This window comes from Scyliorhinus canicula, chromosome 21 (assembly GCF_902713615.1).
Source record: "Scyliorhinus canicula chromosome 21, sScyCan1.1, whole genome shotgun sequence".
Classification (NCBI taxonomy): Eukaryota; Metazoa; Chordata; class Chondrichthyes; order Carcharhiniformes; family Scyliorhinidae; genus Scyliorhinus; species Scyliorhinus canicula.
The window spans coordinates 2620711-2648655 of record NC_052166.1 but is presented as its reverse complement, the minus strand read 5'-3'; the positions used below and the strand labels follow the sequence as shown (position 1 = coordinate 2648655).

Here is a 27945-nt window from a genome sequence, read left to right as displayed (position 1 = left end):
GGGGCGAAACCCACGCAAACACGGGGAGAATGTGCAAATTCCACACGGACAGTAACCCAGAGCCGGGATCGAACCTGGGACCTCAGCGCCGTGAGGCCACAGTGCTAACCCACTGCGCCACCGTGCTGCCTTCAACGTCACTGTTAACCACCCAGCCTATCTTTGTATCATCCGCAAGCTTACTGATACTATCCCCCACATAGTCATCTATGTTGTTTATATAATTGACAAATGATAGGGGACCCACACAGATCCCTGTGGTACGCCACTGGTCACTGGCTTCCAGACACTAAAGCAGCCGTCTGTCATCACCCTCTGTCTCTGCAGCAGAGCCAATTTTGAATCCATGTTACCCTATATCCCATTTTAAAATTTAGAGTATCCAATTCAATTTTTTCAATTAAGAGGCAATTTACTGTGTTCAATTCACCTACCCTGCACATCTCTCTGTTTAGAACATAGACCATACAGTGCAAGGAGGCCATTCGGCCCATCGAGCCTGTACCGACCCACTTAAGCCCTCACTTCCACCCTATACCCTCCTCACCTTTTTGGTCACTAAGGGCAATTTATCATGGCCAATCCACCTAACCTGCATGTCTTTGGGCTGTGGGAGGAAACCGGAGCACCCGGAGGAAACCCACACAGACACGGGGAGAACGTGCAGACTCCGCACAGACAGTGACCCAGCGGGGAATCGAACCTGGGACCCTGGTGCTGTGAAGCCACAGTGCCATCCACTCGGCGATGTGAGACTGCAGTGCTAACCACTGTGCCACTGTACTGCCGCCTTCTTTATAAGTCTCCAATGTGGGACCTTGTCAAAGGCTTTACTGAAATCCATCTAAACTACATCAACTGCACTACCCTCATCAACACACCTGGTAACATGCTCAAAAGGTTTCATCAAATTAGTTAGGCATGACTTCCCTCTGACAAAGCCATGCTGACTATCCCTGATCAAACCTTCCCTCTCCAAGTGGAGATAGACTGTCTCCTTCAGAATGTTCTCCAAAAGTTTTCCTACCACTGTTGAGACACTCTGGTCTGCAGTTGCCTGGCTTATCGCTACAGCCATAAGTTAAGGCCACATTAGTTGTTCCCCAGTCCTTTGGCACCTCTCACGTGGCCAGAGAGGTATTAAAAATTTGGTCAGAGCCCCTGCGATCTCCTCCCTCGTCTCTCACAGCATCCTGGGACACAATTCATCTGGACCTGGACATTTGTCCACTTCTAAGCCGATCAACACCTCCAATACCTTGTCACTCCCTATAACAATTTGCTCAAGAACCTCACAGTCTCTCTCCCAGAGTTCCATATCTACCTCATTCTCTTGGGTAATGACAGATCTGAAGTATTCATCCAATACCTGACCAATGTCCTCGGTCTCCACCCACAGATTTCCCCCTTGGTCCCTGCTCTTTCCCTGGTAATCCTCTTCCCATTGATATACTTATAGAATATCTTGGGATTTTCCCTACTTTTACCAGCCAGAGCTTTCTCATGACCCCACTTTGCCCTCCTAATTGCTTTCTTAAGCCACATCCTGCTCTTTCTGCGCTCCGCTAATGCCTCCGTTGATTTGCTCCCCTTGTACTCACTAAAAGCTTCTCTTTTCCTTCCCATTGTATCCTGAATGTCTCTGGTCATCCATGGTTCTCTGGGCTTGTTACTGCTGCCTATTACCCGAGAGGGAACATTTTTGGCCTGTACCGTCCCCAATTCCTTTTTAAATGCCCCCCACTGCTCTCCTGTAGATTTCCCCACAAGTAACTCTTTCCAGTCTAACGTGATCCAGATCCTGCCTTATGTTACTAAAATCCGCTCTTCCCCAATCCAAAATCTTTTTCTGCAACTTGTTTATTTCTTTGACTCTAACAAACTTGAATTGTACTAAGTTGTGGTCGCAATCACCAAAATGCTCTCCCACCAACACATCAACCACCTGACCGGCTTCATTCCCCAGAATTAGGTCCAGCACTACACCGGCCTTTGTTGGACCCTCTACATAGAGGTAAAACGGTCTCCTGTCTACTTTTCAAGAACTGCACTCCATCTAAGTCCTTAACACAATGACTATCCAATTAATGTTGGGAAAGTTGAAATCACCTAATATACCTATCCTGTTATTATTGTTACACACCTCTCCGAATTGCGCACGTATTTGCTCCTCAATTTCCCACTGACTATCTGGGTCTATAATAAACACCTAGCAATGTGGCTGTCCCTTTATTATTCCTAAGTTCTACCCACAAAGCTTTATTTGATGCCTACTCCAATATATCATATCTCCTTATTACAGTAACTGACTCTTTAACTAATAATGCAATGCCTCCTCCTCTTTTACCCACTCTTCTGTTTCGCCTGAAGATTCTGTATCCCAGAATGTGGAGCTGCCAATCCTGCTCCACCCTGCTCCACCCAATCCTGCCCCTCCCTCAACCACGTCTCCATGATGGTTACTGTATCACAATTCCAAGTGTCACTCCTCCCCTTATGTCATCTGTTTTACCTGTAATACTCCTGGCATTAAAGTGGAGGCCAACCAGCCTCGTCTATCTCCTTTGAAATTTACCATCTCTGACTTGATTGCTTTTCTGTGTTATGCTGTATCCCTATTCTGCTAACAGTCAGCGTTCCCTCTCCCTGCTGAATTTAGTTTAAACCACCCAACAGCAATAGCAAATCCGCCAGTAAGTATGTAAGTCCCCCTCTGGTTCAGATGCAGACCGTCCCGCTTGTACAGGTCCCACCTTCCCCAGAAACGGCCCTGGTAGTCCAGGAATCCAAAACCCTCCCTCCTGCACCAACTCTTAAGCCACACATTATCTGCGTTATTCTCCTATTCCTGTACTCACTAACTCGTAGCACTGGGAGTAATCCAGGGACTACAACCAGAGAGGTCCTGCTTTTTAGTCTACTGCCTAACTCTTGGACTCAGTGATGCACGACTTTATCCATCTTTCTACCTATGTCATTGGTACCATGTCCCATGATCTCTGCCTCATCAACCTCCCCTTCAAGGTGCACTGCAGCCATTCAGTGACATCCCAGATTCTGGCACCAGGGAGCCAACACACCATCCGGATAGCCACAGTAGCACCTATCTTTTCGCCTGGCAATAGAATCCCCTGTGCTTCCTCTCTTTTCCCCCTCCTGTGCTGACAGGCTGTTTGTGGAACCAGAAGCGTGGCTCTGTCCACACTCCCTGGAGGAACCAGCCTCATCAGCCTCCAAAATGGAATACCAATTTGAGAGCAGGACCCCAGGAGGCTCCTGAACTACCCGCCAGATTCTCTTGGACTGCCTGGTGGTCACCCATTCTCTTCCTTCCTCGAGTCCCTTCAGCTGCAGCGCGAGCACCTCTCTAGTGCTATCCATGTTGCTCTCAGACTGGCGGATGCTCCACAGTGACTCCAGCTCTGAAACCCGAGCTTCCAGGAACTGCAGCTGGTCACGCTTCCTGCACACATGCTGGTCCCGGGAATGGAAATGTTCCCAGATTCCCACACGGAGCAAGAGGAGCAAACCACGGCTTTAAGTTCTCCTGCCATGACTAAACCCTTTAAATTTAAGAAAGTGTTGTATGGGCTGGAGGAGGTTACAGAGATAGGGGCGGTTGTGGTGGCTGGAGGAGGTTCCAGCCCGGTCCACCCAGTGGCTCCTCCTTCCAGAGAACCCGGTCCTCCCTTCTATATCACAATTCTATGTATCAATCCTCCCCTTATGTCATCCATTTTACCTGTAATGCTCCTGGCATTAAAGTAGAGGCCCTCCAGCCTTGTCTTACTCCTTTGAAACTTACTGCCGCTGCTCCTCCCAGAGCAGGTACCGCCCAGAGCCCTGCCCTCTGAGGCCACTGGGAAGACCAGCTGACAGGGAGGGTTGTCGGGGCTGGTTGAGGTTACACAGATAGAGAGCACCTTTGGGGTAGGAGGAGGATAAAAGATAGGGGTCTGGAGGAGGTTACAGAGATAGGGAAGATTGTAGGGGCTGGAGGATGTGGTTACAGAGATGTAAGTGTTGTAGCGGTAGATGCAGGTGGTTACAGAGATAGGGAGGGTCATGGGGCAGAAGCAGGTGGTTACAGAGATAGGGAGGGTCGTAAGGGCTGGAGGATGTTAGAGAGATAGGGTGAGTTGTAGGGGTTAGGAGGAGGTTAGAGATAGGGAGGACTGGAGGTGGTTACAGAAATAGGGAGGGGTTGTAGGCCTGGAGAAAGATAGTGATAGGGAGGGTTGTAGGGGCGGGAGGAGGTGGTTACATAGATAGGGAGGGTTGTCAGGGCTGGAGGAGGTGGTTACAGAGATAGGGAGGGTTGTAGGGGCTGGAGAAGGTGGTTACAGAGATAGGGAGGGTTATTGGGGCTGGAGCAGGAGGTTACAGAGATAGGGAGGGTTGTAGGTGTGCAGCAGGGTGGGTACAGAGATAGGGAGGGTTGGAGGGGCTGGAGGTTACAGATACAGGGAGGGTTGTAGGAGCTGGAGGTGGTTACAGAGATAGGGAGGGTTGTCGGGGCAGGAGGTTACAGAGATAGGGAGCGTTGTCGGGGCAGGAGGTTACAGAGATAGGGAGCATTGTCGGGGCAGGAGGTTACAGAGATAGGGAGTGTTGTAGGGGCTGGAGGAGGTTACAGAGATAGGGAGGGTTGTCGGGGCAGGAGGAAGTGGTTACAGAGATAGGGAGGATTGTCGGGGCTGGAGGAGGTTACAGAGATAGGGAGGGTTGTAGGGCTGGAGGAGGTTACAGAGATAGGGAGGGTTATAGGGACTGGAGGAGTTTAGAGATAGGGAGGGTTGTCGGGGCTGGAGGAGGTTACAGAGATAGGGAGGGTTGTAGGGCTGGAGGAGGTTACAGAGATAGGGAGGGTTGTCGGGGATGGAGGTGGTTACAGAGATAGGGAGGGTTCTAGGTGTGCAGGGGTAGGTGGTTACAGAGATAGGGAGGGTTGTCGGGGCGGGAGGAGGTGGTTACAGAGATATGGAAGGCTGTAGGTGTGCAGGAGGAGGTTACAGAGATAGGGATTGTTGTAGGTGTGCAGGAGGAGGTGGTTACAGAGATAGGGAGGGTTCTAGGTGCGCAGGAGAAGGTGATTACAGAGATAGGGAGGGTTGTCGGGGCGGGAGGAGGTGGTTACAGAGATAGGGAGGGCTGTAGGTGTGCAGGAGGAGGTTACAGAGATAGGGTGAGTTGTAGGGGTTAGGAGGAGGTTAGAGATAGGGAGGACTGGAGGTGGTTACAGAAATAGGGAGGGGCTGTAGGCCTGGAGAAAGATAGTGATAGGGAGGGTTGTAGGGGCGGGAGGAAGTGGTTACATAGATAGGGAGGGTTGTCAGGGCTGGAGGAGGTGGTTACCGAGATAGGGAGGGTTGTAGGAGCTGGAGCAGGTGGTTACAGAGTTAGGGAGGGTTGTAGGGCTGGAGGAGGTTACAGAGATAGGGAGGGTTATAGGGACTGGAGGAGTTTACAGAGATAGGGAGGGTTGTCGGGACTGGAGGAGTTTACAGAGATAGGGAGGGTTGTCGGGGCTGGAGGAGGTTACAGAGATAGGGAGGGTTGTAGGGCTGGAGGAGGTTACAGAGATAGGGAGGGTTGTCGGGGCTGGAGGTGGTTACAGAGATAGGGAGGGTTCTAGGTGTGCAGGGAAAGGTGGTTACAGAGATAGGGAGGGTTGTCGGGGCGGGAGGAGGTGGTTACAGAGATATGGAGGGCTGTAGGTGTGCAGGAGGAGGTGACAGAGATAGGGATTGTTGTAGGTGTGCAGGAGGAGGTGGTTACAGAGATAGGGAGGGTTGTAGGCGTGCAGGAGGAGGTGGTTACAGAGATAGGGAGGGTTGTAGGTGTGCAGGAAGTGGTGGGTACAGAGGGCACTGCAAGGCCACAGACAGATGTGAAAACTAGGAGAACTTGAACAATGAGTTGTCAGCCAGGGAACCGGCACCATTCAATGAGGACAGGGGATCATGGGGAACAGAAGGGACTGAAGATGGGATCGCAGTGGACGCGGTGGAACCCTGAAGCTCAGAGATGCCAAGCTGGCCACCCTTCCTTTGCACTGCCAAGACCTTTGATGTTTGTTCGGGGCAGATGCTGAACAAAGATTGAGATGGAATGGAATCGATAGGGAGAACAGGCAATAGTTTGATCCTCTGAGCGAGCAATGTCTCGGCCCTTAAAAATCAGAACCAGGTCATATCAAGTGAGGAGTTGGGGACGATTTCTTTAAGCCAAGGATGCCAATGTGGAACTCTCTCCCACACATTAGCTCAATTAATCATTTCGAACGGGAGGTGAACAGGATTTTTTTTGTTGGCCGAGGGATATGGAGTCGAGAAGGGTTAATGCAGACAAGATACACACACACGCCTATGTTTTCATTGAACCGATTTGAGGGGCAGAATGGCGTCCTCCAGGTTCCGCATTACAAGGTGTAAACAAAAATAAATCCCTCTTTCGCAAACGTGTGTCGGCGGGATTCGGCAGCCTGGCCTTACCTGCAGGACCGTCAGCTGGAACTTGGTCGACTTGTCCAGCCGGTCACGTGCGCATGATGGCCTCTTGGACAGAGATTTCTGGGTCTTCTCCGTCTTCCCATTCCCAACATCGCTCCCGTTGGCTCCCTCTTTAATCGCATCCGGCGTGACGCTGAGAAGTGGGGAAAAAAGTAACATTCTGGTCTGAGCATGAGTCTCTAGACGGCCGATACAACGAATGACGATTTACCCGGCCATTACAAGAGGGCTGCTTGCAGGAGTTTGAAATGGCTGTAAGAGCAATCGTACCTGAGAGGATCTTGCCCGTGCCTCGTAATCTGCTGGGGCTCAGGAATCACGTGGTGTAATGTGGTCTGCAAAATGATCAGAGAAAATAAAACATGAATTACATGACAAAAATAGGCTGGAAACATCAGCACTGCTTAATATGAAATACAAGATGCAGACTCAAGATGTGGCCAAAGTGTGAGTTAAGAATCTTGCAATCTATCCACGAGAGGGCAGATCATTCTGTCCCTTCCCTGGACAGCAGGGGCGCCCACCCAGGCCTATCACTCTGTAAACAGGGCTACCTGCTATTGGACCTCTTCCTCCCTGTAAACAGGGACACATAGACATAGAACAGAGAACATAGAACATACAGTGCAGAAGGAGGCCATTCGCCCATCGATTCTGCACCGACCCACTTTGAGCCCTCACTTCCACCTATCCTTGTAACCCAATAACCTCTCCTAACCTTTTTGGACAAGGAGGGCAATTTAGCATGTCCAATCCACCTAACTTGCACGTCTTTGGGAGGAAACCCACGCAGACACGGGGAGAACGTGCAGACTCCACACAGACAGTGACCCAGCGGGGAATCGAACCTGGTTCCCTGGCGCTGTGAAGCCACAGTGCTAACCACTATGCTACTGTGCACACCCAGCACCATCCTTCTGTAAACAGAGCTGCCTGTCCCACGCCCCGTCTCCCTCTGTAAACAGAGGCACCTGCCTGGAGACCCCTCCCTCTCTCCCTCCCTGTGGATCCACCGTTTTGCTGATTCATTTTGCATTGTGAAGTGCTAATACATCAGTAAATACAGTGAAATACAGAAATCAGCAAGGGTTCTGCAGAATTCATGGGGCCACTGCAGAATTCACATCATATTGTGGCAAGCTTGCACGGAACCTTGGTTCGACCACACTTGTAGCACTGTGCACAGTTCCAGTCTCCATATCTCTCAGTTAGACCCACACTTGTAGCACTGTGCACAGTTCCAGTCTCCATATCTCTCAGTTAGACCCACACTTGTAGCACTGTGCACAGTTCCAGTCTCCATATCTCTCAGTTAGACCCACACTTGTAGCACTGTGCACAGTTCCAGTCTCCATATCTCTCAGTTAGACCACTCTTGCAACATGTGTGTGCAGTGGGATGGGGATGGAGAAACAGACCACAACTAGGGGGCTATCCAATTGATTTGGAATTCAGGAGAAAGGTCTTTACCCAGAGAGTGGTAGAATGTGGAACCCGTTCCCACAGGGAGTGCTCGTAGAATCGCAGAATCTTTCTAGTGCAGGAGGCAATTTGGCCCATTAGGTCTGCACTGGATCGGTGAAGGAGCCACCTTGTCCCACTCCCCTGCCTTATCCCCGTAACCTTGCACATTCTTTCCTTTCAGATAGCAAACCAATTCCCTTCTGAATACCTCGATCGAGCCTGCCTCAGGAAGTTCATCCTTGCCTCCAACATCCCCTCAGGAAATTCGTCCCATACTCTAACCACCCTCAGAGTCAAAACATTTTTCCTCAGATCCTTTGGCCCATTATTTTGAAACTGTGCCCTCTCAATCTTGATGCTTGCTTCAGTGGGAACAGTTTCTCACTGTCTACCCTGTCTATACCCCTCAGGATCTTGAACACCTCTAGCAAGTCTCCTTTCAGCCATGTTCTCTCCAAGGGAAACAGTCCCAAATTCTCCAATCTACCCCCATAGCTACAGTTCTTTATCCCTGGAATCATTCTTGTGAATCTCCTTTGTACTCTCGCCAATGCCTTCATATCCCTCCTCAAGTATGGTACCCAGAACTGGACACAATGTCCAGATGAGGCCTAACTAGTAACTTATTCCAGTTCAACATGACCTCCTCACTTTTGTACTCAATGCTCCGATTAATAAAGCCTAAGATATGAATATGTTTATTAATTGCTCTCTCAACCTGCCCTGCTGTCTTCAATGACTAAGGTACATGTTCACCGAGGTCCATCTCTTCCTGCACCTCCTTTCGAGTTTCTCCCTTTATACTCTCTCCACATTCATCCTGCCAAAATGAACCACCTCACACTTCTCTGCATTGAACTTCATCTGCCATTTCCCGGCCCAATCCACTGACATGTCTATGTCCTTTTGAAATCCAAGATCATTCTGATCACCGTGACATTTCCAACCTTTGTATCATCGCCAAAGTTTGAAATCACGCCCTGAATAGCAGAGTCTCGGTGGTTAATATATATTCGGAAGAGCAAAGACGGACCCCTGGGGAATCACACTACAAACCCTCCTCCATCCTGAAAAACAACCATTCATCACGACTGTTTTCTGTCACTCAGCCGATTTCTTCTCGAAATGCCTGCTTTCCTTTTTAGTCCATGAACTCGAATTTTCCTCACAGGTTTGTTGTGTGGCGGTGTCAAGTGCCTTTTGAAAATCCATACCGACCACATCAACAGCATTGCCCTCAGCAACCTTCTCTGTTACAGGTGTTTCTCGGAATGATTCCATGCTGGCTTTCCTCAATTATCCTGCATTTGTCCAAGTGACTATTGTTCTTGTCCTGAACTATAGTTTCTAGAAGTTTCCCTCCCACTGAGTCAAACTGACGGGTTTGCAGTTTCCCGCCTTATCCCTGCAACCCCTTTTTGAACAAGGATGTCATTCACAATTCTCCGGCACTACCCGTGTGTCTAAAGATTATCCCTATTGCCTCTGCAACTCCCACTTTCACTTCCCTTCGTACCCTTAGATGCATCTAGGAGCAGGCGTAGGCCATTCAGCCCTTCAAGCCTGTCCCTACCATTCAATGAGATCATGGCTGATCTGTGACCCAACTCCATATACCTGCCGTTGGCCCATATCCCTTGCCAAAATTCTATTTCAGATTTAAAATTAACTGATCGAGCTTCAGGTGCTGTTTGTGGGAGAGAGTTCCACATCTCTACCACCCTTTGAGTGAAGACGTTCTTCCTGACATCGCTCCTGAACAGTCTGGCCCTAACTTTCAGACTCTGCCCCCCGGGTTTTAGAATCTTCAATCAGTGGAAATAGTTTATCTTTACCGACGCTGTTAACATCTTGAATACTTCAATCAGATTACCCCTTAACCTTCCAAACTCTAGTGGAATGCACAGATTTTTCTGGCCTTGGGAATTCTAAACTCCTGAAACTTGCTGCAGACTGCCTTAAAAACTTTGCCAGAGCAACAATGGCTGAATGTTCCTTAAATTAACTTTTTTTCTTTTCTAATTTTGATGTTCTATACTCTATGCATGACTCAAATGTAATTTGAGCAATCTCCCCTTGTAACTCAAACCCTGTAGTCCAGGTATCATTTTGAAAACTTACGTTGCAATCTCTCCAAGGCCAAAACATCTTTAAAGTGTGACGCCCAGAACTGCTCCCAAAGCCAGTGACTCCGAGTAGGGACTAACCAGGGATTTGTAAAGCTGCAGCATAACCCCTGTGTCTTTATACTCCAATCCTCTGGATATAAAGGCTAGCATTCCATCAACCTTTGAGATTATTTTACTCACCAGTGCATGGCCTTTTGAGGATTTACGCACTCAAACTCCCAAGTCTCTGTGGACAGCCAGAGGGGCGGTCGGAGCCAGAGCGGCGGGGGGGCGGGGCGGTCGGAGCCAGAGGGGCGGGGCGGTCGGAGCCAGAGCGGCGGGGAGGGGGGGCGGGGCGGTCGGAGCCAGAGCGGCGGGGGGGGGGGGGCGGGGGGGTCGGAGCCAGAGCGGCGGGGGGGGTCGGAGCCAGAGCGGCGGGGCGGTCGGAGCCAGAGCGGCGGGGCGGTCGGAGCCAGAGCGGCGGGGCGGTCGGAGCCAGAGCGGCGGGGCGGTCGGAGCCAGAGCGGCGGGCCGGTCGGAGCCAGAGCGGCGGGGCGGTCGGAGCCAGAGCGGCGGGGCGGTCGGAGCCAGAGCGGCGGGGCGGTCGGAGCCAGAGGGGCGGGGGCGGTCGGAGCCAGAGCGGCGGGGCGGTCGGAGCCAGAGCGGCGTGGGGCGGTCGGAGCCAGAGCGGCGTGGGGCGGTCGGAGCCAGAGCGGCGGGGCGGTCAGAGCCAGAGGGGCGAAGTGGTCGGAGCCAGAGGGGCGGGGCGGGTCGGAGCCAGAGGGGCGGGGCGGTCAGAGTGGCGGGCGGAGAGCAGGGCGGGGCGGTCAGAGCCAGAGGGGCGGGGCGGTCAGAGCCAGAGGGGCGGGGCGGTCAGAGCCCGAGCGGCGGGGTCATCAAAGCCAGTGAGTGGGGCTGAACGGGCATCGAAATGAGCCCCCCCACCTGCCCCACTACAGCAACACCGCGTACCTGCAACTCTACATCCACGTGCATCGGTCGAGTGGTGGCAGGCTTCTCCTGCGGCGGTTGGTTCTGGGGCTCCTGGGGAAAGGTGGCCTGCTGCACTGGAGGGATATGTTTTGTCGGCACCGGTTGCACCTGAAGAGCTGGCGAATGCTGTACCGCAGCTGGCACCTGATGCTGCAGAGTCTGGGAGCCCGCCGAATACAGGTGCTGCTGCTGCACCGGGACGTGCAACTGCCCGAGTTGCTGAGCAGCAGGAGCATTGGGCAAAGCCAGTTGCCCGGCGGTCTGAAACAACGGAAGCTGCTGCTGGAGGTTTGTCTGCTGCACGGCTGGTGGTTGCTGTTGCTGGATGTTGGCCTGAGGGACCAGTTGGTACTGCTCAGCGGGAGAATGGCTCTGGGCCTGCACAAGTGCTTGATATTGCTGAGGGGAAGCAATGACGGGCTGATACTGGGCCTGCGGCAGCTGCTGGTAGGGCTGAGCCTGGCTCAGGGCCTGTGGCTGCTGATACGGGGCACGCGGCTGGGGCAGCAGAATGGCCTGGGCTTGTGGAGGCTGCTGATACAGAGGCTGGGCCTGGCCCAACTGCTGGGCTTGAGCTTGATACTGCTGGGCCTGAGCTTGGGCCTGCTGCTGGTACTGCTGGAGCAGGCCTGGACTCTGAAACTGCTGGGCCAGCGGAGGTTGCTGATAGGCGTGAAGCTGGCTTTGGGCCGGAGGTTGGAAGTACTGTTCGGCCTGTTGATACTGCTGGGCTGGGGCCTGGATTGGCGGCGCATGCTGATAGAGCTCCGCCGAGGCCTGGGCACTCTGCTGATATTGCGGAGCAGGCTGCTGCTGATGCATCTGTGCCGGGTTGCGAGGCATCGGTTGCTGCAGCTCCTGCAGGGGTGCCGGTTGATTCTGGAATGTCAGCTGGTGCGGCGGGTGCCGGGTCTCGGCCAGCTGCAGCCCTGGCTGAAGCTGCGTGGGGCCGTGTGTCGGCTGCTGCCCCGGGTTCTGGGCGTACATCGGGTGATGGAGGGGTGCGTTGAAGAGCAGCTGTTGCCCCTGGGGCAGCTGTTGCTCCGAGTGCTGAGGGGCGGCCCGGATCTGCGGCGGCGGCTGCTGCACCGTGTCGTGCAGAGACATCGCCTGTGGCTGCACCGATGGCATCTGATGGTGGATTTGGATCGCAGAGTTACTCACCGGCAGTGAGCTGGTGTCCATTCCTGAGCTCGCAGCTGGCGGTGGCATGGCCGACATGCGAGCCTGCGGCGATACGGCCGGCAGGGTCATAGCAGAGGCGCAGGGGGAAGCCCCTATTGCGGCAGGGTTGCACTGGGAGACGACAGGCAGGGTCTGAGAGGAAGGCACGTCACTGCCCTGATGATGGAGGCTGGTTAGCTGTCCGATCGAAGTCTGGGGGGGGTGAGAGAAAAGAAGGCAGCTTACAACTTGAAATTAATCTGAACACATTTAGCACTAACGAGTCTACCTGCACCACCACATGTCCACTGTGAAACTATCGGCCCAACCCATATTCGGAGGGCTGAATGGTGGCTCCCATACTCTGCGTGAGTTTTCATAATGGAATCTCTACAATGCAGGAGGCCGCCATTCGGCCCATTGATTCTGCGTTGACCCTCCTGAAGAGCCCCTGCCCTATCCTGGTAGCCCCACCTAACGTTTGGCCAATTTAGCGCAGCCAATCCATCCAACCTGCACATCTTTGGACTGTGGGAGGAAACCGAGCATCCGGAGGAAACCCATGCAAAACACAGTGTCCACCCCCACCACCCCTCCACTCCAATTTGTTCACACAGCATCTACAACACACGGACCACAACGGTTCAAGGTGGCGGCTCACTCAAGGGCAATTAAGGATGGGCAATAAATGAAAGAATGAAATTGAGAAAAAAAAACCTCCTGTCCTTGTGGCCCTCATGTGCCCTCAGCATGTCCCCTTCAAACGCATCCTCATACCTTAAGGATCGGTCACTTCATAGAAGCTAGTTCCACACACTCAACACGCTTGTGGAGCACCTTTTAATGCTCAGATGCACTTTACGTGCAGAAGGAGCGAAAGCTTCAAGCATTGTGGACTGGAGGCAGCCTAGACAGTGTTTGCCAGCCGGCTATTTCACTGTTGGTGCAAGTCATAGGGTGCAGTTATACGGGTGGCTATGGTAACACAGACTAATGCTCCAGAGTGTGTTCAAATCCCACAATGGGTATCGGGGGAACTTACATTCAGTCAATTAAATAAAATCTAGAAAGAAAAATCCAGAATGAAAAGCTAGTCCCGGTAACCATAGAATGTTTGCAGCACAGAAGGCCATTCAGCCTGTTTACGCATGCTGGCTGTTTGTCAGGCTCACATCCAAGTCACATATACCACTGCCTTTGGTTGGCAATTTTTCCTCCTTCATATCCCGTTCGGTTTTGGTGGTCCCAATTGAATTTGCTTCCATTACACTCTCAGGCAGTGCATTTCCTCATCACAGGCCACGCAGCTATTTCATCCTATGGCCACCCATTGATTCTCAAATCTGTCACCTGTGCTTCTCAACATTTGGACAATCGGAGCCTGTCCCTCCCGATGCACCATTGCCCAACCCCCCCCCACCTGTCAAATCTCCTCCTGACCTCCTCGTCTCAGAGAACAACTCCATCTTCTCCAATCTATCCTGGTACACAGCTACCTCAGCCCGGGAACTATTCTCGTCAAATATTTCTGCCCTCCTCTCTCACTGTCCCCTCAACCTCAAACTCTGCCTCCCTCAACATCGGACCCCCCCTCTCTCTCTCTCTCTCTGACCCCCCTCTCTCTCTCTCTCTCTCTCTCTAACCCCCCCCCTCTCTCTCTCTCTCTAACCCCTCTCTCTCTCTGACCCCCTCTCTCTCTCTCTCTTATGACCCCCCCTCTCTCTTATGACCCCCCCTCTCTCTCTCTGTGACCCCCCTCTCTCTTTCTGTGACCCACCTCTCTCTCTCTGTGACCCCCCTCTCTCTCGCTGACCCACCTCTCTCTCTCTCGCTGACCCACCTCTCCCTCTCTCGCTGACCCACCTCTCCCTCTCTCTCGCTGACCCCCCTCTCCCTCTCTCTCACTGACCCCCCTCTCCCTCTCTCTCGCTGACCCCCCTCTCCCTCTCTCTCGCTGACCCCCCTCTCCCTCTCTCTCGCTGACCCCCCTCTCCCTCTCTCTCGCTGACCCCCCTCTCCCTCTCTCTCGCTGACCCCCCTCTCTCTCGCTGACCCCCCTCTCTCTCTCGCTGACCCCCCTCTCTCTCTCGCTGACCCCCCTCTCTCTCTCGCTGACCCCCCTCTCTCTCTCGCTGACCCCCCCTCTCTCTCTCGCTGACCCTCTCCCTCTCTCTCTCGCTGACCCCCCTCTCTCTCTCGCTGACCCCCCTCTCTCTCTCGCTCTCTCTCTCTAGGCTTGGAATGCCAAGGGGCATGTTCCCATGCTGTTCAGGCAGCATCCTGGTGCATCCTCTGCACCCTCTTCAATTAAGGAGCAATTTAGCGTGGCCAATCCATCTACCCTGCACATCTTTGGGATGTGAGATGAAACCCACGCAGACATGGGGAGAATATGCAAACTCCACACAGACAGTGATCCGGCGCTGGGATTCGAACCCGGGTCCTCAGTGCCGCTGTCACAGTGCTAACCGCTGCGCCACATGCCGCCCTAGGCTATTCTTAGTTAATGCACACTTTCCATAGCATCCCTATAGTGCAGAAGGGGGGCATTCGGCCCATGGAAAGAGCACCCGCTGAGCCCACTTCCCTGCCATATGCCCCTAATATCACCTAACCTGCACATCTTTTAGACTGTGGGAGGAAACCAGAGCACGCAGAGGAAACCCACACAGGCAGTGACCCAAGGCCAGAATCGAACCTGGGTCTCTGGGGCTATGAGACAGCATTGCTAACCACTGTGCCACACGTGTCGCTCCTAGTGCGTCCATGAAACTACTGGATTGTCATCAAAAAACCATCAAGAACACATTTGCACCCATTGTCAACAGCAATACACCTCGTGTGTGTGCGCCTGTGGAGGGGACACACACACACATCCTTACCCCGACTGGTTGCGGATAGCCAGCCACAACCTGCTGCTGATGCTGCGACTGCTGAAGGCCCAAGGACAGGTGATGAGACTCCACGCTCGAGCCGGAGGAAATGCACTGCACCCCCACGTTGTGCTCCGAGGCGACGGTGTAACCCACTCCGCCCTGAACGTCGGAACAGACTGCGGCGGAAACCAGGCTGTTGTCGGAAACGGCTTCCACTGGTGTGGGAGGGCGAGAAGGTGGGGTGGGGGGGTGAAGAAGAGGGAAGAGAACAGTTAGCAACGACTTTGTAGTCACGATGCGCCCATCGTCTTCTGTACTCGACTGAAAATTTACTTTCTCCCCGATTCAAACCACAGCACCTAAGTAAATCTTCAGCCCGATCAAACGCCTGGGGTCAGCAGCCAGGATTAAAGGAATTTGATGGTTCAGGGCTCTTGTATTTACAATAAGACAAGACACTGGTAGTGTAGTCACTGGACTAGTAATCCAGGGAGCCAGGCTAATTTTTTTTGGGAGGGGGGGTGGAATTGAAAGCTAACTTCAGTAACGGCGATTGTGAAATGATCATCGATGGTCGTTAAAAACCCATCTGGTTCACTGATGTCCCTATAAGGAAGGAAATCTGCCGTCTTTACCCCGGTCTGGCCTCCATGTCACTCTAGACCCACACGCAGCAATGTGGTCCGTTCTTAACTGAAATGGCCCCAGCCAGTCATCCAGTTGAAGGGTGATTATGGATGGGCAACAAATGCTGGCCATTCCCATGATAGAGTAAACAAATAAGAAAGAAAGTAGGAGAAGATGCGAAGCACGGTGTTAAAGTCGCGAGCTGCTTTAAGAAGCCAGAATGGAGGCGGCACTGATTTCAGTGAACGGGAGGATACAAATTGAGCAAGAAAATCCAGGGAAAAGGGAGTGGGCTTGGTGGGTTATTGACGGAACACAAGGAGGCCACTCAGCCCCTCAAATCTGTTGCACCATTTAATGAGATCGTAGCTGCGATCAAACTTCAGATAACTGCTTTTATCCTCCCATATTCCTTGATACCTACAGTTAACAAAAGGTCCATTAATCTCAGCTATATAAAATAATAAATGACTGAGTATCAAGCGGCTCACGGAAGGGAGTTCTGAACGTCTGTGCGCACGCGCATGTGGAGGAGAAGGAAGTTCAGAAGGGGAGAATGACTGCTGAAACCTTACGTGAAATGGTGCCCACGAGTTTATTCTGCAGTGCGTGTTGGTCGACCTCGGGATCCTCTGACTCCGTCAGGCTGGGCTGCCAGCCTGGGGTGGCCAGGGACTGCCTCTGCTCCATCTGGGATCGGAGTTTCTCCTGCTCCTCCTGCTCGCGCCGCTCCTCCATCTCTCGGATTTGCTGCGTCCTCTGCCTCTTCCTCTTGATGAAGGACACCCGGTCTCGGATGGACTTGGTCAGCAGCTTGGAGTCGTTCTCGTGGAAAAATCCCGACTTGACCTAGAAGTACGCAAAATGCTTTGAATTATAGGAGTGCTTGCCGGCGTGTTTTACCCCTCACCCGCATTCCTCCCAGCTCCTGTCCCTCCATCCGCGCGCTCACAGCCGTCGCCTTTTGTTGGGCGAGTTATTTCCAGACTGCCATAGCTTTCCCTACCTGCCATGTGGGAACCTAGGCAGAGTGTGAGCTGGGCGTTCGACTGTGGAAGGCATGACAGATAAAGGGCAAACATGCCCCCGCTCAACATCGGCAACCAGGCAGGCTTCCCAGAGGCAGTCATTGGACAGCAGTCAGGAGCCAGGTTGATGCTTTTCCCCGTCCGTTCCAGAGAATTGAAGGCCAATTGAAACTGTTTCTCTGCTGTCCCAGCTAACTGCCCGGCCCCCACACCGGAAGGTTCAATCTCACTGTTCCACAGCGAGGACCCTGCATTTTCCTCACTGGGCCAGCACGCCGGCCCCAAAAGAAAGGGACACTGGCTTCTCTAAACACTCAATTTGGAGACGATGTGGTAATGTCACTGGACTAGGGCCCAGGCAAATGTTCGGGGGCGGCACATGTGCAAAACCCACCACGGGCATCTGGAATTGAAAGCTGGTCTCCGTAAAAGTGACAATTAAACTATCAATCGTTTGTAAAAACCCATCTGGTTCACTAATGTCCCTTCAGGGAAGGGAGCCTGCCGTCCTTACCCCGGTCTAGCCTACATGTGACACCAGACGCGCACGCAGCAATGTGCTTAATTCTGCTCATTAATTCTAATGGCCAGAGCTAGACACTCAGCTGAAGGGACAATTAGGGATGGGCAATAAATGCTGGGCTGGCCAGTGACACCCATGTTGCACAAAAGGATAAATTTAAAACAATGGAAGCGAGTTTGAACTTATTAAGTAGACAAGCAAGCCAGCAGTACCACACTGACAGCCAGGGTGAGGCACCAACAGTTTTTGGGGGTGTTAGTTAAAAAAGGAACACCAGAGGTTCCTGGGAAAAACTCAAAGTTCTTAACATCCGCAGGAAGCAATGCGACAGAGTGGTTCATTCCTGCAGGGGTGCCCTATGGCAATTCAGCACCGAGGGAGCGCCGGCCAGGGGAACTGCCTCAACCCCTGGAGGGTGGCTTGATGAACTCCCGCTTTGACAATCCAGCGGATAAGGCGGACACCTGTCTCTGCAGATGAACACTTGGCAGGGTCAGATGGGTGGAGGGGGGTAGAACCCAGTTAAACACTTGCCATTTCCTGTGCCACTTCTTCAGGGGTGTCGTGCTCCAGGTCGAAGCTGAACTCTATTGCCTCGTTATCCTTGTGCTTCCCTTTCAGCTTCTTGGGGTCCTCCACCCAGACCCGCAGGGCGAGTGAGGTGTTCTGCCCGCTGTCCTCCTTGGCCAGCTCAATCCGCAGGCCAGTGTCCTCAGCAAAGAATGCGTAGCTAAGTAGATCCTTTATTACCAGCCTGTGTGCAAGAGCATTATAAATAAGATCGGAATGGCCATACATCCAGACAAGCCTGCTCTGCCATTTAATCCTGGGCTGTAACTCCACTCCTCCGACCTTGTTTTCCCTCATCAATGCTTCCTCCTGTGACAACGTGCACAAGTTTCACTCTCTTCGCCTCGAGAACTATAACACAACATCAAGAGCGCAATCTTTTGCCTCTCCATTAAAAGATCCAACTCTTGGGCGGCACTGTAGCACATTGGTTGGCACTGCTGCCTCACAGCGCCCAGGATCCGGGTACAATCCCGGCTCCGGGTCACTGTGCATGTGGAGTTTGCACATTCTCCCTGTGTCTGCGTCTCACCTCCACAACCCATGAGATGTGCAGGGTAGGTGGATTGGTCAATGCTAAATTGCCCCTTAATTGGAAAAATTAATAAAAAGATCCAATTCTGAATAACTTTGCCCAATTCGGTGCCCAGCACGGTGGCACAGCGGTTAGCACTGCTGCCTCACGGCACCAAGGTCCCAGGTTCGATTCCGGGTCACTGTACGTGCGGAGTTTGTACATTCTCACCGTGTTTCAGTGGGTTTCACCCCCAAAACCCCAAGATGAGCAGGTTAGGTGGATTGGCCACGCTAAATTACCCCTCAATTGGAAAAAATGAATTGGGTACTCTAAATTTATATATTTTTTAAAATTTGCCCAATTCTAAACTCCAACGTCTGCGTTTACAACCAGGGACTGCCTATGTAAACGCATCACATTGAAATGCCTCCCGCCAAGGCAGCTGCTGCAGCACCACCATCTGGCAGGAGGGGGATTTACAGGGCTACAAATTTACGCGAGCAGTTTCCATTTCAAAAGTGGACACAGGCTTTTTTCGGCAGTGTGGCAAAGGAGGGCAGAAGGCATGACCAGATAGTGGTGAGAATCCATAACTTGCTCCCGCAAAGGTCAGCTGAGCAGCATGGCATAGCTGTCTTTGAGGGAAAGTGGATAAGCTCAAGAGGGAGAGGAAAAAAATATAAAAGAACGATACGCTGATAGGCTGAAATGAAAAGAGGAGGACAAACATCGGGATGTTCCTGCTCGCCGGTGCCGTCGCCCATTAATTCAGCATTCAGCTGGGGGCGAGCGGTAAGGTCCACGAGGAGCACTAAGATCATGTGCACGTGGAGGTTGGGATGCTGTGGGGATCCAAGCCCCAGCTGAGGAGCTGAGCTGGGGAGGGGGTGTTTGAAAGCAGCAAAGGGTACACTGCAAATCCAACAGTTCCCTGTGCATGTGGACAGACGAATGTATGACAAATGGGCAGAAATAGTCCATTCAGCTCCCGCGAGTCTGCTGGTTAAAACTTTATTTACGGAATGTGGCCATCGCGAGCTTAGGTCCTGCATTTTTCATCCATCCCTAATTGCCCCCTTGAGGTGGTGGGTGAGCCGCCTTTTTGAATCCGCTGCAGTCCCGTGTGGTGTAGGTATACCCATAGTGCTGTTAGGGAGGGAGGTCCAGGATTCTGACCCGGTGACAGTGAAGGATCATGCTTCCAAGACAAGGTGGTGAGGGGCTCGGAGGGGAACAGTAGGTGGCGGTTGTCCCGTATCTGCTGCTCGTCCTTCTAGATGGTAGTGGTCATGGGTTTGGAAGGAGCCTTGTGGGTTGCTGCATCGCATCTTGGGGCAGCACGGTAGCATGGTGGTTAGCATAAATGCTTCACAGCTCCAGGATTCCAGGTTCGGTTCCCGGCTGGGTCACTGTCTGTGCGGAGTCTGCACGTCCTCCCCGTGTGTGCGTGGGTTTTCTCGGGTGCTCCGGTTTCCTCCCACAGTCCAAAGATGTGCGGGTTAGGTGGGTTGGCCATGCTAAATTGCCCGTAGTGTCCGGGGGGGGGTTGTTGGGCTACGGGTAAAGGGTGGATACGTGGGTTTGAGTAGGGTGATCATTGCTCGGCACAACATCGAGGGCCGAAGGGCCTGTTCTGTGCTGTTCTATGTTCTATCTTGTAGATGATGCACATGGCTGCCACTGTCCGCTGGTGGTGGAGGAAGTGAATGTTTGGGGTAGGGGAGGCGATCAAGCGGGGCTGCTTTGACTCGGGAGAGGGTCACGTTTTCCACAGGTGCACTATCGCAGCATCAGCAGCTGCGGAAAGTGAGCTCCGAATCAGGGCTTTGTCATCCTTCCCCACCTGCCTCCCCGCAGCTCATATTCTGCAATGCAATCTGATTAGGTTGCAGGCTGTGGCCTAGATTGGAGCTGGTGAAGATTTGCCACCATGACAAAAAAAAAGGGGGAAAAAAGGATTGCTTCCTATTCTTCAAATTAGATGATTCACCTTGCCCCGAACCGGCTATTTTAACACTATAAAAATATACTAGCCCATTTTGCTTCTTCCACACCCGCAAAGGTACGGTGTCAGGTTCTGAAAAAAAACCCTCTGATCACTGCACGGGGAAAAGAAGTTCCCAGCGCAAAGAGAAACCCTTCTTCGGCTCAACAACAACTCTGGCAGAGTATTGCACAGTGTTGATCTCCTTGTCACAGTGGGAGTGGACGGTGGTCCACCCTGCGAAGGTCGATTGTCTTCCAAAGAGAGATCGAGGAGACTGGGCCTGTAGTCTCTAGAGATTCGAAGAGCGAGAGGTGATCGCATTGATCGTGACAAAATTCTTACTGAGCGGGGGCAGGGTGGATGTGATGGGATGTTTTCCTGGCTGAGAGGGGAGTGGGAGAGGATGGGATTGGGGGGGGGGGAGAGAAACAGAAGACACGGTCTCAGAAGAAGGGGCAGGTCATTTAAGACTGAGAGGATTCAGGATTTCCTCACTCAAACTTCCAGTTACGCTGATCCTGGCTTCAGGATCCAAACAAGGGAGGGCAGGATGGAGCGAGAGTGGAGACAGCCAGGGAAACTAGGCAACAAAACCCACCTTTCGGATTTGTTCTGCCGAATGCATCCTTCAATAATTTCTTTGATTTCTGGATCGCTGACCTTGTTGAAGCTCGCCGGTTTAATGCCCTAAGATAGAACACACAATGTCAAGTTTACAAACGGGAGCCTCGGCATTTCACGAGCATCACACGACAAGATTCCCTCTCCCCCTCCTCCCGCCCCTAGCTAATTCTCAACACGGTATCACCAGAAAGCAAGCAAACAAAGCTCCAATGATGCGGCTTAGCCAAACCCCGAGCCTCACACCGCTATCAGTTAATCCACCTGATCTCACCGGTGTTCTCTCTGCAGATGGGAGGTTCTAGAATCAGAGAATGGTCACAACACAACCAAGGCTATTCGGCCCATCGCCTCTGTGCCGACTCGCCGAAGCAGCAACTCACCTGATGCCATTTCCCCACTTTCACCCCGTGAACCCTGCAGCGTTCTTCCCTTTCAGATCACAATCGAATTCCCTCCTGAAAGCCTCGATTGAGCCTGCCTCCGCCACACACTCAGGCAGCGAGTTCCACACTGAGATTGGAGGGGGCCCACGCGCATGACAAGCAAGGGACTGGAGTCAGCTTTACAATGATGCCCAGCACACAGCAAGGAGGCTACCAGTGATTCTCTGCCCAAGACCACAACTTACACTGCAGAAGAGGGGAAGGGAAGGATACTATCAGAAATGCCGCACCCAGACACAGGCAGATAGGACCTTGATGTGGTTAATTTAAAAAAAGCAACCACTCTTAAATCTGTGTAAAGATTTTATTCAATCATATGCTGGAGATCACATCTATCTTGGTTGCTTCCTACCTGTTTCCTTATCTCCCCATTAAGTTTTATGGGTGGCAAGATGGCTGGGGACCCAGGTTAGATTCCAGCCTTGGGTTTCTGTCTGTGTGGAGTTTGCAGATTCTCCCCAGTGTCTGCGTGGGTTTCTTCCGGATGCTCCGGTTCCCTCCCACAGTCCAAAGGTGTTTGAGGTTAGGTGGATTGGCGGGCTAAATTGCCCCTTAGTGTTCAAGAAGTTAGGTGGGGTTGCAGGCATAGGGCAGGGGCGTGGAACTAGGTAGGGTTTTCTTTCAGAGGGCCGGTACAGACTTGGATGGGTCGAATGGCCTCCTTCTCCACTGTAGGAATTCTATGATTATGGCCTGTGATTTTCAGCAGGGTTCCCACAGGGCTGACCACATACCCATCATGTTGGCTAGAAAGAGCTCCCACATCTACATTTGTCCATTCCAAACGCACGCCTTAAAATCAATCTTCATAGGAAGTCATTTCAGTTACCCCCACTTCGAGTTGATTTCCAGGTCGAGTGCAGACAGCTTTCCCACACCGCCATAGTCTCTCAAGGGAAACATGTTGCAGAGGGAAGAAAGCCTTTGGGTCTGCTTATTAGCCAACACTGGAAACACTGATGCTGAAGGCCTGGATAGAAAACCATGAAAAATGCCAGAGCCCAAAAGTCAAGCACCCAGAGCTCTGCAGCAATTAAACTTCGACTGACCTCAACGGTGAGGATGAGGTTGTGGGGCTTTAGCAGGGACACAGCCAACATAGCAGCAGAATGCTCCCAGGTGCATCCATTCCTTATAGAACAGTGAGCAATGCCACAGGCGGGACTTCAACAATTTATCTGCAGCGGCACGGTGGCACAGTGGTTAGCACTGCTGCCTCACAGCGCTGAGGACCGAGGTTCAATCCCGGCTCCGGGTCACTGTCCGCGTGCAGTTTGCACATTCTCCCCGCGTCTGCGTGGGCCCCACCCCCACAGCTGAAAAGGTGTGCAGTGTAGGTGGATTGGCCTGAACTGGAAACATTTTGGGAAAAAAAAATTTTATCTACAAGGAACCAGACCCGGCACTACTTTCGCCTCAAATTTGAACAAAGTGACGGTGACTTACGCTGGTTACTTTGCGATATATCTGGGCAGCGTTCTGACACTCCGAGTAAGGGTATTCTGAGGTAGCCATCTCCAGCATGCACATGCCAAAGGCGTAAACGTCGACTGATTCGTCATAATGCTCTTCATACATTTCTGGAGCCATGAACTCTGGAGTGCCTGCAGGGAGGTGAACCAAAGACACTCGGGCTTAACACTTGTACGAAGGGAAACATATATTTTTTTAAAAAGCCCCCATTCTTTCCCTCCTCCAGTGCCCCTGCAACATGCATCTTTCCCTCTTCGAGTGGGGGGGGGGAGGGAGGGGGGTGTGGAATGAAGAACAAAACCGCCGTCCAACCACCACCAAAGTCACACTCGCCCGACTGGCTGTAAGGAGTGTAACTCTGCTCCCCGATCCGGTCCTGCTCGGTATTTCACTTAGTCCACAAAGTCTGACAGGATTTACAGGATGTGGGGTCGCTGCTGGCTCATGCCCAGCATTTGTTGTCCATCCCTATTTGCCCCTTGAGGAGGTGGTGGGTGAGCCGCCTTCTTGAGCCGCTGCAGTCCCCGTGTGGTGTAGGTACACCCACCACCTCTTAAGGGCCCAGCGATAGTGGTGAGAGAACGTCACTCCGTCAGGATTCCCATTTTCCAGGGTGAGATGTAAAACTGAGGCTCCCTCAGTTGGGCTAGGAACAAAAGATCCCAGGGCAGTACTTTGAAGAGCAGGGAAGATTTCCCTGCCGATATTCATTCCCCCAACCAACATTATGTTTGGGGGATCTTACTGTGCACAAACTGGCTGCCACACCTGCTACATCACAACAGTTCATTGAATTCAAAAAGAACTTCATTGGTTGCATCGCCTCTTGAGACATCGGTGGCCATGAAGATCTTTCTTTTGGAACAACCAAGAAGGGGGTAGGAAAAGAGAAGAAAAAAAATTACCTATAACACTTTTAGCGAAGGATGTGCGCATTAAGGTAGCAAGGCCCAGATCCCCAATTTTGACAGATCCGGTGGGCCCGGTGATGAAGATGTTGTCACACTTCAGGTCCCGGTGAACAATCGGCGGGGTACGAGTGTGGAGAAAGTGCAAGCCCTTCAGGATCTGCCGGCACCAGCTCCGCAAGACCTTCGGCTTCATCACTTTGAACCGCTTCAGGTATCTGAATGAGGGGAGGGGGAAAAAGAAAATTCACACCGATGAAAACACACACAGCTACACCCCACCCCACCCTCGAAACCCTTCCAGCCGCAGATGTGCCCTGCCCGCCGTGGAAAGATTCAAATTAAATCAAACACCAGGATAATAACACATGAGGGGGTGGCTATTCGACTCATCCGTGCCTGCATCAGATCTTTGATAGAGCTAACTGCTTGGTCGCACAGTCCAGCTATTTCCCTTTAATCATTTATATTCCCTTCAAATATTTATCTAATTCTAGGAGCAGGCAATGGCATGGTTGTATTGTCACTGGACTAGTCATCCAGAGGCCTAGGCTAACATTTCGGGGACACGGAATCAAATCCCACCGCGGCAGCTGGCCAACCATGAAACAATCATCGATTGCTGTAAAAACCCATCTGGCTCACAAAGGGAAGGAAATCTGCTGTCCTTACCTTGGTCTGACCTACATGTGACTCCAGAGCCCCTCCTCTCCACACATAGCAGTGTGATCGCCTCTTAACTCTGAAACAGCTCAAGTGAGCTCATGTGGCAATTAGGGATGGGCAACAAATGCAGATCCAGCCAGGGACACTCCACATCCCCACAAAAGAATAACTTTGAACAAAATTCCATTTTTGCAAGTTCCTATTGAATGTGTGATGAAACAATCAATTCACCAGACATGTGTTTTCCGATATGAATATAGGCTTTAATCTACTTACTACAGAGCCAGCCTGTTACCCATTGATGAACTCTCGGTGAACTACAGGCCGACTCTGGACAAGGGTATTTATACAGCAGCACAAGGGGGAGGAGTTGTGGGCAGAGCCAAGGGTGGAGCCCTGTACAAGCTCCTGAGCATTCCCAGAGCTACTCCCCCTAGTGGTCGGATAACGCTACTGCGCTTACAAAGATACAGTGTGAATTACCATGTTACATTCACCACAATCTGCTTCTGCTGCTCTTTCAGGCAGTGCATTCCAGATCAGAATTCCCTGCATTTTAAAAAAAAATATCCTCACCTCTCCAGCTGCGTTTCTTTTACCGATTACCTTCAATCTGCGTCCCTGAATGGGGTGCAGGGTGGGAGCGGCAAGACGAGTGGAGAGATAAAGAGTGGGCACAAGACTGAGAGAGAGACAGAGCAGTAGCGAGGAAGAGAGAGAGAGAGAGCAGGGGCAAGGGGCAAGAGAGAGCAAGGGAGGGCGAGAGAGAGAGAGGGAAAGAGAGATAGAGTATGAGTGTGTGCGTGTGTGATAGCGCGCACGAGAGAGAGCGCGCACGAGAGAGAGCGCGCACGAGAGAGAGCGCGCACGAGAGAGAGAGCGCACGAGAGAGAGAGCGCACGAGAGAGAGAGCGCACGAGAGAGAGAGCGCACGAGAGAGAGAGCGCACGAGAGAGAGAGCGCACGAGAGAGAGAGCGCACGAGAGAGAGAGCGCACGAGAGAGAGAGCGCACGAGAGAGAGAGCGCACGAGAGAGAGAGCGCACGAGAGAGAGAGCGCACGAGAGAGAGAGCGCACGAGAGAGAGAGGGCACGAGAGAGAGAGCGCACGAGAGAGAGAGCGCACGAGAGAGAGAGCGCACGAGAGAGAGAGCGCACGAGAGAGAGAGCGCACGAGAGAGAGAGGGCACGAGAGAGAGAGGGCACGAGAGAGAGAGCGCACGAGAGAGAGAGGGCACGAGAGAGAGAGCGCACGAGAGAGAGAGCGCACGAGAGAGAGAGCGCACGAGAGAGAGAGCGCACGAGAGAGAGAGCGCACGAGAGAGAGAGCGCACGAGAGAGAGAGCGCACGAGAGAGAGAGCGCACGAGAGAGAGAGCGCACGAGAGAGAGAGCGCACGAGAGAGAGAGCGCACGAGAGAGAGAGCGCACGAGAGAGAGAGCGCACGAGAGAGAGGGCGCACGAGAGAGAGCGCACGAGAGAGAGAGCGCACGAGAGAGAGAGCGCACGAAAGAGAGAGCGCACGAAGAGAGAGCGCACGAAAGAGAGAGCGCACGAAAGAGAGAGCGCACGAGAGAGCGCACGAAAGAGAGAGCGCACGAGAGAGAGAGAGCGCACGAGAGAGAGAGAGCGCACGAGAGAGAGAGCGCACGAGAGAGAGAGCGCACGAGAGAGAGAGCGCACGAGAGAGAGAGCGCACGAGAGAGAGAGCGCACGAGAGAGAGAGCGCACGAGAGAGAGAGCGCACGAGAGAGAGAGCGCACGAGAGAGAGAGCGCACGAGAGAGAGAGCGCACGAGAGAGAGAGAGAGAGAGAGCGCACGAGAGAGAGAGCGCACGAGAGAGAGAGCGCACGAGAGAGAGAGCGCACGAGAGAGAGAGCGCACGAGAGAGAGAGCGCACGAGAGAGAGAGCGCACGAGAGAGAGAGCGCACGAGAGAGAGAGCGCACGAGAGAGAGAGCGCACGAGAGAGAGCGACACAGACAGACACAGAAGGGAGGGAGGGGGAGAGAGACAGACGGACAGCAGGGGCTACAGAGAGAGAGAGGGGGTGGCTCCAGATTTGACAACTAACTTTCTTTTGGAAGAGGAGCCAATCCAGAGGGCTGCGAGGTATTCACTCACGTCTTCAGGGTTCCCGACGTCATCAGCTCCGTGACCAGCACAATGCACTTCTTCCCCTTTAGCGTCGACTCCCAGGAGTCATAAAACCGCACGATATTGGGATGCTGCAGACCCTTCAGCATTTCGGCCTCCTCTTTGAACCTCTGCTGCTCCATTTTGGTCAGCTTCCTGTCCTGCAAAGTGAGGAGGAGAAGGTTTCTTTCTTTGTTTTAGTGAGGACGAAGAAATATATCTTTTAATAATCTTTATTGTCACAAGCAGGCTTACATTGCAATGAAGTTACTGTGAAAATCCCCCAGACGCCACATTCCGGCGCCTGTTCGGGTACACAGAGGGAGAATTCAGAATGTCTAATTCACCGAACAGCATGTCTTTCAGGACTTGTGGGAGCACCCGGAGGAAACCCACACAGACACAGGGAGAAGGTGCAGACCCCACACAGACAATGATCCAGCTGGGAATCGAACCTGGGAACTTAGAGCTGTAAAGCCACAGTGCTAACCACTGTGTTACCGTGCTGTATCCTGGTGCAATAAGGGACAGGGTCCTCAAGGCTCCAGTGCACTAAACCACGTGCTAATTACATCAAGCAGAAGCTAAAAACTCTGGTGCGTCCTGACCACGTCTTTGAGTTAAGATACAGGTGAGCCATGATGAACATATTCGGGTGAACAGCTTTGCCGGGCTGAATGATATCCTCCTGCGATCAAGCCAATGAGCCACTGGATCGGCCCTCAGCAGCTGTGGGATTTCTTTTACAAGGTAGAAGTTGTGAAAATTATTTTGTGCCTTTGCTCTGCCTCCCCTCTGACACGGACCATGGAGCAGGCCTGAAGAATGCAGCAGTGCCACTGCCAGCCTTGGCATGATGTGTGGAAATTCAAACCCAGCTGGCAGGCCATGGGTTTACCATCCCCCCGCCCTCCACTGCCCGGATTGGAGCACCCCATCTCGGCCGATGGGAGCGCTGCGCTGTTGGGAGGTGCTACCTTCCTTATCAGATCGGATAATGACAAATGTCATTCCTCTAATCAGGAGCAGATAGGAGAAAGAATGCAGGAAAGTACAGGTCTGACATCCGTCACTGGGAAAATACTAGAATCTACTGAGGTTATAGTGAGGCACTCGGAAACATTAAACAAATTCAGGCAGTCAATATGGTTTTGTGAAGGGAAAGAGAATCGCGGACGAAGAGACAGAAATTGCAGAGAGATTGCATAGAGAGAGAGAGAGAGAGAGAGAGAGAGAGACAGAGAGAGAGAGAGAGAGACAGAGAGAGAGAGAGAGACGAGAGAGAGAGACAGAGACAGAGAGAGAGAGACAGAGACAGAGAGAGAGA

General features: G+C 52.4%; 1 protein-coding gene across 6 annotated transcripts in view; it reads right to left on the bottom strand.

The window, feature by feature from the left end:
* Nucleotides 1-27945, bottom strand: part of LOC119955659 (serine/threonine-protein kinase WNK3-like) — a 101753-nt gene that overhangs the window by 29610 nt on the left and 44198 nt on the right. For 5 of the 6 annotated variants that reach the window (XM_038782090.1, XM_038782089.1, XM_038782093.1 and 2 more), the window contains exons 3-12: nt 26607-26779; nt 23815-24035; nt 22883-23040; nt 20968-21056; nt 17830-18049; nt 16320-16593; nt 15124-15332; nt 11057-12454; nt 6783-6847; nt 6495-6645 (exon numbers count right to left, since the gene is read on the bottom strand). In XM_038782090.1, the coding sequence (XP_038638018.1) occupies nt 6495-6645; nt 6783-6847; nt 11057-12454; nt 15124-15332; nt 16320-16593; nt 17830-18049; nt 20968-21056; nt 22883-23040; nt 23815-24035; nt 26607-26779 (2958 nt within the window). The remainder of the gene's footprint in view (nt 1-6494; nt 6646-6782; nt 6848-11056; nt 12455-15123; nt 15333-16319; nt 16594-17829; nt 18050-20967; nt 21057-22882; nt 23041-23814; nt 24036-26606; nt 26780-27945) is intronic. The other variant, XM_038782094.1, reaches the window with a different exon arrangement.